Here is a 14138-nt window from a genome sequence, read left to right as displayed (position 1 = left end):
TGTAGTATGCTTAGAGAAGATTACTACAATAAACAAATCTTGTAGTAATTGTCTACAATGGGTCAGGAAAAAAAAAACTGTATTCCAGATCGGCCCGCAATCACCCGTGATTGGTGGTTGGACGTATACTTGCTTTGAGACTGTAGAAAACATCTTGATTTTGAATCACCAAATCCTACAGCCTACCTGCATGGTCTATAGGTCTATAGTTTTCAATACCACATTAATCACGCTTTGGACCCTCATCGTGCAAAAGTGAACAGACGTCATTTAAAAGACCCAAACCCAAATAAATATTTTCTGTTCTCAATTTTTTTTTATTTTTTTTTTTAAATTGCTTAATTTATTTTAGGGTTTATTTTAGGTGTAAAACATTCACATTGATCCCCATGATATTTTTACATTTTTTTTTAAGGTGAAGTTAAAAAAAAAAAAAATTGGAAAGAAAAACAAATTGTGGGGAGCGCTGCACGTTTCTTCATCATCTTAGCCTGTGGCTCCCCCTAGTGGTGACTACGCAGAACTGAGTTACGGGATCTCAAGATCAGGATCACCAAGTACAGGAATAAGATCTTATTACAGTCTAACAAACTAACTTCATAGTAACTGTCACTAAACTAAATTGCGTCTTCTTTTTTTTGCTGTTGTTGTTGAAGTTGACCATTCGATATACATTTCTTTCTTCTTCTTTAACTTCGATCTCAACGCCTCAGTTTTCCCTTTGGTGTCATAATTACCACAGTAAAGTGAAGCAGGGCAAGAACGAGGCTTCACACACACCATATCAAAGTTGCTGTTGTTACAACTTAATTGTCATTTAGCGCGTTTAATAAACTCAACTCCTGTGTTTATCGGGCAGGTTTTTTAGGAGGCGCGCAGTGTGACAGCTGGAAAAGCCCCCCGATGAACGTCACGTCACATTCATCTCGAGAACCGTGTATAAAACATAATTTATGCGACACTAATCTACGCCGTAATCCATTACCATCTCATTGTGGTCGGAGGAAAACGTGTTCTGATGGTCTGTGTGTAGCACCACATCATGGGTGTTGTCACTCATAATGAGTAATAAAAAGTATTGCCACGGTTTTGTTTTTTGTGTGTGTGCAAAAACTATTTTGCGTCCGTCTGCAGGGAATTCCGTATTCTTATACAATGATAATCCAGCGCGACGACGAATTTGAAGAACACGATGTGTCACACCGAGTCGAGCAAAGGGAGGGGCTGCTGCATAACACCCTGATAGATTGAATGCCAAGAGCCAAAAGAACACTTCCTGTTGATGCAAAAAAATTGCAGCAGCAACTGTCTGACACATCTGGAGTGGAGAGGGGGGGAGGCCTGGCTGTAGCGTTGGCGAACTCGGAAGGGGAATGGACAAACATTAATGCAGACCTGGTTGACGGTAAGGTTAACGGACGAGATATTATTCTCAGATTAACGGGCGTAACAATGTTATTACGGTGTGCGTTTCCTTTTAAAGCGAAAGACTCGTATGGGGCCGCACGTTAGCGGTCGCTAGCTCGGCGCTAGCCGCTACTTGGACGGCTCGCGCACAGCGCTACATGGAATGACGGCTAAAGTAGCCGAGTGCACTACTAGCACTGGCTCGGTAGCATTGTGGCTAATATATGACAGCCGCAATCAACGTTGCTCTTTGGTTGCCGATACGTCGACTATTGTCAAGCTGGTCGGGATACCATGATAAATCATTTTAAATAAGTCAACACGAGTGACTGTGTCCCATGTCAAAGTTGTTTTCTTTTTTTCTTTTTCTTTTTTTAAAAAAGCGATCGGTCCCTGGGAAAGCTAGTAGCTAATTTGCTAGCTAGTGCTTCGATGTTCGTTAGGCGTTTCGACCTTTTGAACCGATGTAATGTGGCTTAAACTGCCAAACTAAATGGAAGTTATCGTTGAAATGGAGAATATGTGTATGGAATGCGACGGGTGAGGGTTTTTTAAGTAAAATCTATCATTGGCTACTTGGCAAATGTAACATATGTGCACAGTCAATAACTACTAAAATGTTGACGATAAAGTTTGATCTACCGCAAGATTGCTCCCCTGTATATCCCTTAAATGCGTCTAAGGCAATGTCACCAACTGAACAAGCCTATTAGTAGCCAAGTCAGAGAAACAAGAGCCTTGGTGAGGCGCCAAGGGAGCTAGTTTAGTGTTCAGCCAACACTTGCAATAATTTACCTGGTTTGGTTTAACTCGAGACCACCGGAAGCAGCTCTGTATATGGGACACAGATTCGAGCAAGACACGTAGCATTACCTCCGAGAGAAAAATCCCCTCCCCAACCCTGCGGGAGATAATATGCAAAGATACGTGTCCATATTGTTGTTTGCAGCCGCCACCGGTACGCAATGTTATGGCAGGAGAGGACAAAGTGCAGGAACATTATGTTATCCTGTGCACCTGAGATCACCTCTGTCATGGTGGACTTGGTGTCTTCAGTTTTTTCCCCGTCTCCCATTTGCTGTCACATCCCCCAGTCTGCTTCGTTTGAGGCTCTGTCAAACTGTCTCGATGCTTACTTGCAACAACCGTGGCAGAGTTTCAAATGCTATGGCACACTAGAACATATTGTCGGCAAAACAAATTAAAACGCTTGCTCGAACAGTGCTTGCTTTATGGTTTTCTACCCATTCAACTCTATTCCTGTACGTGCCAACCGCAAAATCCGAATTTGGATTTTAAGTGAAAACAGGGACTGCGGCGCAAAGGCGCGAGGCTCGTTGTCTTCGTTGAAATGTGTCTGAAGATGCAGTCAGCCAGGAGGATGTGCTGTGATACCTGTGCAACGGAATCGGACCCTTTGCCATAAATGAAACCTGTATGAAGGGCGTTGTGCTGCCGTTGCTGCTGCCAGCTGTAATTGCAGCAGTAACTTTGCTGCAGAGTTGCTTTAGGAAGGGGGGCGGTTTGGTATGATAATAGACCGGCTGTTGCGTTCACTGTCGTTAAATGGTCTGTTAACACTGCGGACAAGATAAAGCGAATCAGTGAAGGCTGTTGGTGCCAAACGCGCAATAGTGATTTGTGCTTTGTGGGGACAGAGCAGCACTTTCATGGAACAGCGTTTTTTTTGTACTCCTTGTGATTGAATCGCTTTTTGCGCACATCTTCTTTCTCCTTTAATCCCACTTAGGGGAACTTGATTGTGTACATACCCCTCAAACACACCCGTACTGTACAAGTCATAGCAGCTCAGCCCATACATTCGGAGGCATCACTGTGTTTGCACATGCATGCCCTTTCACTCTCCACTTCAAGGCTGAGCATGCTGTTGAAAAAGCATAAATAAGATCCTTTAAGTGTGTGGCCAATATTCATGTGATGGCCGTGCGTGCGTGCGTGCGTGTGTGTGTGTGTGTGTGTGTGTGTGTGCTCAGGGAGAAATTAAGAAAGAGTATCATGGTAAGTAATTTGCTTCAAGAACACACCCAGAAGGCAAAGAGTACACAGCACACGCTTCCTGACAGAATACTTAACTTGACTCATAAGCCCGTCTTGTTATATCTTGTCTTTTTATTATCAGTTCTGAATGCTCTCCCAACTTATGCCTGTGCAGCATTTCTCTCCCCTCCCCCGCCGATGCTGATGTGGAACAAAACAGAGAATCCTTGCTTGCTGACTTTAATTTGTAGTCCCCTTTCTCTCTCGCTCTCGCTCTCCCTTTGGCTTGAGTTACATATGGCAAGGATTTTAATTGCCCCGCACAACGGCGAGCTCGACATCCTTTCTGCATCAGGCAGTCCGTATGAAAATGGTTTATTACCAGGCAACAAACTCGCACCACCGAAAGAATTTTCGAGCCGAGTTTGAAACATTTTTTGGGGGGTTTTTCCCCACATGAGCCAAGCATGTGACCCCCACTCAGCATGCGCATCTCAACCAGCGAGCGTGCATTCTTTGGCTTCACTTCAACTTGGCACTGTCCAGTAAGCAAGCTGTTGGCAATCACGCCGATGTGCTTTGGTAAACTTGGAACATGTTTTTTTGGAAGCGGGCGATGGGAGATGCGCCCTCCTTTTGTGGTCCACTACATCTTTACCCCGTGTCAGTACGAGAGCTCATTGTTTGTCGGACAGGTGTTTTTTTTTTTTGTTTTTTTTTTTTTCAAATTTGTCAACCTTGACAGCTGGAATATGTGTTTACACTGTAAAACCGCTGGTGGAACTGAAGGACCCCGCTGAGGCACTAGAATGAGGCAGGCCAGATGAGGGAGAAGGAGGCTATGTGGTCGTAGAAATGGGAGACGAGCAGATGGAAGGGGAGGTGGCAGGCTTTCAACTGGATAACTGACATTCATTGAAGTTTTGCTCGACATTTATAGTGAAACGCCAACACGGTATCTAATCCCATTGTAGATTTGTAGCTTTCCAAATTGTGGACGAACCTCGCATTTCTGGAAGGCAGGGCCGGCGTCTGTCTGTTAATGTTTTATCAGCCGGAGCAGTCTGAGTGTTCTTGTGCAATACATACCATGGGAGGAATGTGTTTTCAGTCAAGCCTAAATGTTGTGGCTTGCATTGTAGGAAACATTTAAATGAAGGGAGTGGCTGCGTCATTCAAGGTGTACGAGGTAATGACAAGATTAGCCAGCAGCCATCGCAAAACAATGGTTTAAAACCTCCAGTGTTGGTTTACCAAGCAATGGGGAAGCATTCTGTTGCTTTTGGACAATTAAGAAGTGCGCACACGCAACTGTGAATTATGTGTTTCAGCAAACTCTAAAAGGCTTTGCCCTTTAGAGTTCACCAGCCGGTAGTCAACTGGAACTATCCATTACAACGGAAATCACCCTCGATGTTGGAATAAAGTGAGGAGGCACTATAAGAGTGAGCACAGTGTCAACAAGTGTCTTAGCGGCAGTTAAATGGGTGTGTGTGTGTGTGTGTGTTTATATAAATGGTCGTTGCTTGATACGATATAATTGTTTGTAATCATCGTTCAAAAAAAAAAATTTCCACCCATGTCAAGTCTGAACTAACCCGCATTAATGACAACTTAAAGGAAGCCGTTGCTACCAGCGCTTTGGAAAGCTAGCTCGCCCCTTACCTTGTGAGCAGAACCGGATTGTCTTCTTTTTGTGCCAAGCGCGACATCACCCTATGGCACTTCCGTAACACTGCCTCGCCACGGTTCCTTTGTGCCTTCAGAAGATTGCTCCATGGCATAGTATGGTAATTTGTAGTTCTGCTGGTTTTCCCAACAACATTATCATCGCATTTTCCGGACTATAAGTATACAGTTGCACTTTTTTCATAGTTTGGCTTACACGCATGTGCGATTATATGTATGTGTAGTTTTATATTTATGTGTGTATGTGTGTATGTTACTCCCGTACCACTGAAAAGTAATTTAAACATTAGCTTAAAGACCACTAAGACAGACTGAGCACGAGTGCCCCCAATAAGAAAATGCCATTCTGCAGATTACGAGCCGCAGGTAGTTAAATGTGCAGCCTAAAGGGTAATCGAGCGGCAGAAAGAAAGTTTGGAGTGAGTGAGAAACTCCTGAGGCACTGGCAAAAGACGGAGTTTAACTCTGACTGCAATGAAGAAAACAAAGAAAAGTTACGGATGGGCAGAGCCGGAGGACCGACTTCACACATGGGTGCTTGAACAACGTGCTGCCGGGAGAAGATCTTCAATGGTGCAGTTACTTAACGTTAACATGCAGCACACCTATTCAGCCTGTTGTTCTTTATTCTATTGTTATTATAACTCACCTTTCCAGATGAAATGTCTCTTCTCGGCCTTGGATTTTGTAAAATAACCCCCCCCCCCAAAAAAAAAGTGACTTATAGTCCAGTGCGACTTAGATATGTATTTATTCTTCTGTGTGATGCATTTTTTGACTGATGGGACTTCTAATCTGGAGCAACATATAGTCTGAAAAAATATAGCAATTTACGTTTGCAAATATTATTATCATTGTAATCGTGTGTGTGTGTGTGTGTGTGTGTGTGTGTGTGTGTTAAAATGATATGATTCCATAAAAGTGGCATTCCATTGTTATTATGATGCAAATTTTAAACATAACCCTTAAGGTTTTGCTGATCTCACTAAGTTCTAGCGCCTTGTTAAGCGATGTAATCGTCATAGGTGAATAAATACATTCCTCGAACTCGAATTGTCTGGAAAGAAACAGCAACTCTAAATTGTCTGTAGGTGGGACTGCAAGTGTGAATGGTTGTTTGTTCCAATGTGTCTCTGGGACATACTGGCAACTTGTCAAGGGTGTAACTACGATTTAGCCCCAAGACAGCTGGGAAAGGCTCCAGCAACCATGCAAGTCTGAGTACCGGAGAATAATACTATTCGGGGGGGCGGGGCCGAGCGCTGGAGGAGGGCCAGTCGGACCGGTGCAGCAGCGACAACAGCGCGTCGGAGCACGAGGCGGCCGAGACGGAGCAGGTGGAGCTGATCGGCCGGGACGGCCAGGTGACGGACGAGGTGCGGGTGAAGGTGGAGAAGGTGGAGCGGCCCACCTACTCGGACAGCTCGTCGGCCGGCGGCGACGACGGCTACCACACGGAGATGGTGGACGGCGAGCAGGTGCTGGCGGTGAGCGTGGGCTCCTACGCCGCCGCTGCCACCTACCCCTCCTACCCGGGCCTATAATAATAATAATAATGGATGGATGGATGGATGGATGGATGGATGGATGGATGGATGGATGGATGGACGAATACGTTGTTCTCACCGTAATGAAACATGACAATGGCGACACTGCCTTTGCCTCAAGTTGCAGTACGTTGTCGGTTTGGTTCCTTTGTCTAATCTCCTGCTACCAAACTGCATGTTTGTTTAATGAAGAAAAGAAGACAAGTAAAATCTTAATACGTTTTTAGTGAAAAGAAGAACAAGACATTTGTTAGAGAGATGTGATGGAGAGATCTCTGGAGTCGAGTCCTGGCAGACGCCGGAGTCAGATGGACTCCTTTCTCCCAAGAAAGTCCTTAAATGAAAAAGACAAGCAATCTGACTCCTAATTTGAACGTCTTCTCAAGCGTCGTCCTCTGATTGGCTGTCCATTCTTCACCCTTCGGTCGTTGGGTGTTACTGTCGTTGTTTGTGAGCCAAACGGTCCCTCCTTCCTTCCGGCGTGACCTGTTGAAACCATTCGCGGCGAGACGAGCCTCAGGTCACAGGTTCCCATCCCTGTGACTGGATGGGTGGCAAACTTTATGAGGGTCGCAAAGGCACTTCCTTCAGCTGACCACTCTCTGGTCACCCCAGGTCACTGTTTATGAGGCTTAATGAGTTACACAGTCTTTGCACACAAGGTCTCGAACAGCCCCAAGACACTGGTCATGATCAGCAAATATACACCAAAGCACTACATATAGTAACCTTCAATACATTGATACATTCAACTCAATCGAATAATTCCAACATATAAATGTCATGTTACCAATATAATAGTACAATATGCTATGATGCATGATGTTAAATATCTGATTCCAACAACGTCCAGATTTGTTGTCAAATGCTCGATACAATATTTCCTACAGTTCTTTAGTAATTCAGTAGTAGTTCTATAGTAGTTCAGTTCTATAATAGTATAGAACTGACAGTTGTATGATATATATTTGTAGAAAGGGTCTTGCTCAGAATGGCCGTTTCCTATTTAGGCCGGGACGCTCGCATTGTCTTCAAATTAACCAAATGCAAAGAATAAATGGTTATTTACTGTCACTCAAATACACTACATTTTTTTGGGGCATAAGTGCCGTGCTGACTGAAATTATATACAGTTACCTGTATTTACAGTTCACCTTTCGCTCTGTGGTTACTGTTTCAATGACTAGAAAGCTTTCCCGTCTGCTTTGTTCACATCACAATACAAACACATTATCTCCTTGGATTTAGAATTGATTTTTCTGGAAGCTATTCCAAAGGTCATTGTTTCCAAAGTTTGGAGTCGTAGTTTGTGGAACTTGACACTCTTGTTGTCGACGACATCCTCTTGGATGCGAAAAAGACAGCCGGAGATCACTGGCAACCTCAGAAGAGGTAACACGTCGACACAATGTACCTTTTGAAAAAAAAAAAAAGACATTTCCACACAGGCAACAAAAGTTCATTGCACTTTTACATTTATTGAGTGTGATAACAAAAAACATTTATATTATGACTAATTTTTTATTTATTTATTTATTCATTTATTTATTTTTATTTATTTTAATCAGTCTCACTTTCGTTGCAATTGCCATTTGGCTGTTGTGTTTAGCCAAATTTTGATTTTGTTAAATTCTATTAACTGTTAACTGCTTGGCTGATTCCCAAAAAAATAAAAACGGTCTTTGGTGCCGAGAATTAGCTGTTTGAGATTGGGCAAAAATTAAAGATAAAAATAGCGATCACTGAACGAGACTTGAGTTGTCTCTGTTGGTGTCTTAAGCGAGTAAAAATTGACGTTATACTAGATGGTAAAAATAAGTCGCCAAAAAATAGAATATTGAAAAAGCAAAACTGAGACGAGGACAAAAGACTAAACAAAGACCAACACTGAACGAAAACGAAACTGAAGACCAAACTAAGACTGAGCAAAATAACTAAATCCTCTAGTTTAAGGTTCGAAATGGGGGCGGTGTCTTGAACTCCAAGATTCAATGAAAATGTATAATATAAATGTATATATAAGCCTATCTAAACATGTATACATAAGCAGGTGAAGGTTTATTTATGTTTCTAAAGAAAAAGATGTATTAAACATTTATGAACTTTTATGAGCATGTATACATGAATGCATTTAAAATATTAAAATATATATTTATCTATGAATATATATATATATATATATATATATATATATATATATATATATATATATATATATATATATATATATATATATATACGTATATATATATATATATATATATATATATATATATATATATATATATATGTATATATATATATACACATATACACTATATTACCAAAAGTATTTGCTCACCTGCCTTGACTCACATATGAACTTAAGTGCCATCCCATTCCTAACCTGTAGGGTTCAATATGATGTCGGTCCACCTTTTGCAGCTATTACAGCTTCAACTCTTCTGGGAAGGCTGTCCATAAGGTTGAGGAGTGCATTTATGGGAATGTTTGACCATTCTTTCAAAAGCACATTGGTGAGGTCACACACTGATGTTGGTGGAGAAGGCCTGGCTCTCAGTCTCCGCTCTAATTAATCCCAAAGGTGTTCTATCTGGTTCAGGTCAGGACTCTGTGCAGGCCAGTCAAGTTCATTCACACCAGACTCTGTCATCCATGTCTTTATGGACCTTGCTTTGTGCACTGGTGCACAGTCATGTTGGAAGAGGAAGGGACCCGCTCCAAACTGTTCCCACAAGGTCGGGAGCATGGAATTGTCCAAAATGTTTTGGTATCCTGAAGCATTCAAAGTTCCTTTCACTGGAACTAAGGGGCCAAGCCCGACTCCTGAAAAACAACCCCACACCATAATTCCTCCTCCACCAAATTTCATACTTGGCACAATGCAGTCCGAAATGTATCGTTCTCCTGGCAACCTCCAAACCCAGACTCGTCCATCAGATTGCCAGATGGAAAAGCGTGATTCATCACTCCAGAGAACGCGTCTCCACTGCTCTATAGTCCAGTGGTGGCGTGCTTTACACCACTGCATCCGGCGCTTCGCATTGCACTTGGTGATGTATGGCTTGGATGCAGCTGCTCTGCCATGGAAACCCATTCCACGAAGCTCTCTGCGTACTGTACTTGGGCTAATCTGAAGGCCACATGAAGTTTGGAGCTCTGCAGCAATTGACTGTGCAGAAAGTCGGCGACCTCTTTGCACTATGCGCCTGAGCATCCGCTGACCCCTCTCCGTCGGTTTACGTGGCCTACCACTTCGTGGCTGAGTTGCTGTTGTTCCCAAACTCTTCCATTTTCTTATGATAAGCTGACAGTTGACTGTGGAATATTTAGGAGCGAGGAAATTTCACGACTGGATTTGTTGCACAGGTGGCATCCTGTGCTTCCACGCTGGAAGTCACTGAGCTCCTGAGAGCGACCCATTCTTTCACAAATGTTTGTCAAAACAGTCTGCATGCCTCGGTGTTTGATTTTATACACATGTTGTGGCCAGGCCAAGTGATTAGGACACCTGATTCTGATCATTTGGATGGGTGAGCAAATACTTTTGGTAATATAGTGTGTATATATATATATATGTATGTATATATATATATACATATATATATATATATATATATATATATATCTGTGGTTGTCGACTCATACAAAGTATATCTAAATCGAGGTAGAAGTCGCCTTCGTGTAACATGGAGAGCATTGTCTGATGTTCAGTTGCTTGGTAAGATCCGGTGATGAGAATTAGAGAATTAGAGAATTATAAACCAACTCACTATAATACCTGTATATTAACTATAATAAACAATAAAAGGTTCATTATAGTCTGTTAAAGTAAATAGTGAGTCAAAAATAGCAGCAGAGCATTCTGGGATTGTATTTCTGGTACATGTGCTGGATAATACCGGCGGGGCCATCTCTAGTAGTCATGTAATAGTGCCTCGCGGGCCAAAAATAATTATGCCGCAGGCCAAATTTGGCACCTTTGATCCGGTCCAACAGTTTTATCCTTCCACGTTGGTTTATTGCATTGCAAACATTTCAAACCCGGGCCGTGCCCTTTATCCTCATCGTTTTTCCTTTTCCTCCCCCGTTCCAACAGGCAGTCGGCAAACTGGAGAAACGCATCCGAGAGATGGACGACGGCAGCTACATCGAGTTTGATGTGCCGGAGTTCAGCAGCACCGTCCTGACCCAGCTCAACGAGCTGCGGCTGCAGGGCAAGCTGTGCGACATCATCGTCCACATCCAGGGCCAGCCGTTCCGCGCGCACAAGGCCGTGCTGGCGGCCAGCTCCCCCTACTTCCGCGACCACTCGGCCCTCAGCACCATGAGCGGCCTCTCCATCTCGGTCATCAAGAGCCCCGAGGTGTTCGAGAAGCTGCTCGCCTTCTGCTACACGGGCCACATGTCGCTGCAGCTCAAGGACATCGTCAGCTTCCTGACGGCCGCCAGCTTCCTGCAGATGCAGTCCATCATCGACAAGTGCACCAAGATCCTGGAGAGCATCCACTCCAAGATCGGCCCGCCGGCCGACAAGGACGAGGGGGGGCAGCTCGCGCACCGGGGCGGGGGGGTCGCCTCCGCCGACGACGGCGACCTCTTCGTCAACCCCACGCAGATCTCGCCGCCGTACTACCCGCGGCCGAGCCAGGCGGCGGCGGCGGCGGCGGGGGGGCGGGGCCGAGCGCCGGAGGAGGGCCAGTCGGACCGGTGCAGCAGCGACAACAGCGCGTCGGAGCACGAGGCGGCCGAGACGGAGCAGGTGGAGCTGATCGGCCGGGACGGCCAGGTGACGGACGAGGTGCGGGTGAAGGTGGAGAAGGTGGAGCGGCCCACCTACTCGGACAGCTCGTCGGCCGGCGGCGACGACGGCTACCACACGGAGATGGTGGACGGCGAGCAGGTGCTGGCGGTGAGCGTGGGCTCCTACGCCGCCGCAGCCGCCGCCGCCGCCGCCTACCCCTCCTACCCGGGCCTGTCGTCGCCGTGCTTCGTCAACCTCAGCGGCTCCAGCCCCTCGCGCTCGCTGCTCAGCGGCTTCCGCGGCGGGCGGGCTCGGGCCAAGCGCACGCTGGCCGTCCCCGCCGGCCTGCTGGCTCACGCCAAGGCCGCCTCGGCGGAGGACGCCGACCTGGCCGCCGCTGCCGCCGCCGCCGCTGCCGCGCACGCGTCCGGCGCCGCCGCCGGCGGGCTGGAGAACGACGTGCGCGAACGCAGCCTGCGCGGCCAGTGGTACCCGTACAGCGAGCGGCTGGTGTGCATCTACTGCGGCAAGACCTTCAACCAGAAGGGCAGCCTGGACCGCCACATGCGCCTGCACATGGGCATCACGCCGTTCGTCTGCAAGTTCTGCGGCAAGAAGTACACGAGGAAGGACCAGCTGGAGTACCACATCCGCGGCCACACGGACAACAAGCCCTTCCACTGCCAGATCTGCGGCAAGTGCTTCCCCTTCCAGGGCACCCTCAACCAGCACCTGAGGAAGAAGCACCTGGGGGCGGACGGAGGTGGCGGCGGCGGCGGCGGCAACAACCACCTCAACCACCACCACGCCGACTCCCCCGAGAGGACCGACGACGGCGGCGGCAGCAACGGCGGCGGCGGGCCGAAGGACCACGAGGACACGTCCTTCCAGGCGCAGTACGCGGAGGAGGCGCCCGCCAACGACATGGAGGAGAGTTCCAAATGCAGCCCGGAGGAGGCGCAGGCGTCCAGATGCGATTTTTAAAGGCACCGGGAAACGAAAAGAAATCGGAGAAGGAAAAAACGTTTTCTGCTCCACTGGGTATATCGGTATATCTCTCCACTCCCGCCATGGCGAACTAAGGTCTTCTCGCAGGCAAAAGGGTTCAAATCTGTCAATTTCGTTTTCTTTTTCTTTCTTTTTCTCCTTCGAAAGTTGGCCGACGCAAAGAGCAAACGGGTGCTTTTGGTAGATTTCCTACTTTGGCGCAAAGGGAGTAACAACCTACTATTTTTCAGAGGTCACAGTAATCAAGACCCTCAGATCGATCGCTCTTTATTGTTCCCTCTTTTCTTTTCTTGGGGGGAAAAAAAAAAACATATTTACGGAGTTATATAGGCATGTTGCAATAATTAAATAATGTGAAAGCTCTGGTAAGATGCTAGTCATATCACCTTTTTACCTGACCTGTTTTTGCACACGTGGCCGCCGGAGGCCACTTAACTCACAAGGAATGATTTTTTTTTTTCAGCCAGTGCAAAGCTTTGTGTGACATTCAATACCTCATAATACAACTACATACTCATCACAGACAGTATTTTCAACTCAAGAATACTCACCGTGGTTCTACCTCATAGCCAAGAACCTACTGGGCACAAGTACCTTCACCGTTTTGAATTCCGTTATAGATTTTTATGCACGCCGTCTTCTTTGCCAAATAACCACGCAAACGATATGCTGTCAACACAAGCCTTTGATACTTAGTGGAAATATTTCTTGTTGATTGTATGGATTAAGGACAAAGTCCTTGTCAGATGTTTCATGATCAACCAGGTTAACTTGATGATCAAGAAGGTGCTATGCTAGGAGTTCATTACATCTGCTAGCTTTCCTCTGTGTGTCTGGTAATGGGGAGAAAGGAGTAACTTAATGGCCCTGTGTAGTTTCAACATGACTTTTCTTATCTTTTTTTTATTTTTTATTTTTTTTATTTTTGCCGTCTGAAAATGTTAAAACACTTCACCTGTCTCGTCGATACTGGAGAGCTCTCTCTCTCTCTCTCTCTCTAGGCCAACACACACACACACACACACACACACACACACACACACACACTTGTATGTTTCATGTTGCGCCCACCCATGTAATGGGTGAACCCCTCATCCACACGCGTCAAGTCATTATTTTTTTTCCCCTTCATATTTTTAACCCTCTATATCCTGATTGTAGAAACACGCTGACTCGTCCTCTGTCGACTGTAAAGACTGTGCCCGGCGGAGGCGGGAGTAATCACCGCCCTCGCGGCACTGGCGCGGAGGGATTTCAATCTGTGCACACAAACAATCCACTAGTCTGAACAATATGCAAACAGGTCGAACAAAAGGAATCCCAGCCATGCGACCACATGGTTATTCTTCCGTTCTTTAAAAGAAAGGTTTGGTCTCGTTTCCTTTTTTGGGTTTTTTCCTTCTTTCACCCCCCCCCCGCTCCCCGACGTCTGCTCTTTGTTTCTCGGCGTCCGTCGGGGGTCGAGCATTTTGTCAAGCCTACTTTTTTTTTTTTTTTTTTTTCCGGTGGGGGCGGGGGGTGTTGACGTTAAGAGGTTAATTAATAGCAAGGCTAAAGCTAAGAGATTAGGCGGCGATCCAAAGTATCGATGCACTTTGCAGAGTTTAATAGCGGCGGCAGACGCCGTCCTTTCGATGTGTGTGCTGCTTTCTGTCTTAATTCTGGCGGCGGCGGCTGCAGTGTGGAGCTCACGCCACAACAGCTTTTCTCCTCCTTTTGCTTTTCTTTTTTTTTTACGCCCCCAC

The 14138-nt window shown here is 45.9% G+C and overlaps 1 protein-coding gene and 1 long non-coding RNA gene across 2 annotated transcripts; one reads left to right on the top strand and one right to left on the bottom strand.

Moving 5' to 3' along the window:
• The first annotated feature begins 1246 nt into the window (after nucleotides 1-1246).
• On the top strand, nucleotides 1247-13238 carry zbtb34 (zinc finger and BTB domain containing 34). Its single transcript, XM_076046946.1, has 2 exons — nucleotides 1247-1405; nucleotides 10741-13238. Exons 1-2 carry the CDS (start codon nucleotides 1388-1390, stop codon nucleotides 12367-12369), a joined length of 1647 nt encoding a protein of 548 aa, XP_075903061.1. The 5' UTR covers nucleotides 1247-1387; the 3' UTR covers nucleotides 12370-13238.
• Nucleotides 13239-13290: 52 nt separating this feature from the next.
• LOC142902115 (uncharacterized) lies at nucleotides 13291-13938 on the bottom strand. Its single transcript, XR_012929053.1, has 2 exons — nucleotides 13413-13938; nucleotides 13291-13380 (listed from the first exon to the last, which is right to left on the bottom strand). It is a non-coding gene; the product is annotated as an uncharacterized LOC142902115 (long non-coding RNA).
• Nucleotides 13939-14138: the final 200 nt, after the last annotated feature.

Source organism: Nelusetta ayraudi, unplaced genomic scaffold, assembly GCF_046127955.1.
Source record: "Nelusetta ayraudi isolate G7.1 ecotype Tasmania unplaced genomic scaffold, CSIRO-AGI_Nayr_v1 ptg000092l, whole genome shotgun sequence".
NCBI classification, from domain to species: Eukaryota; Metazoa; Chordata; class Actinopteri; order Tetraodontiformes; family Monacanthidae; genus Nelusetta; species Nelusetta ayraudi.
Note: the sequence above shows the minus strand (reverse complement) of the source record. Positions and strands in the feature narration are given on the sequence as shown.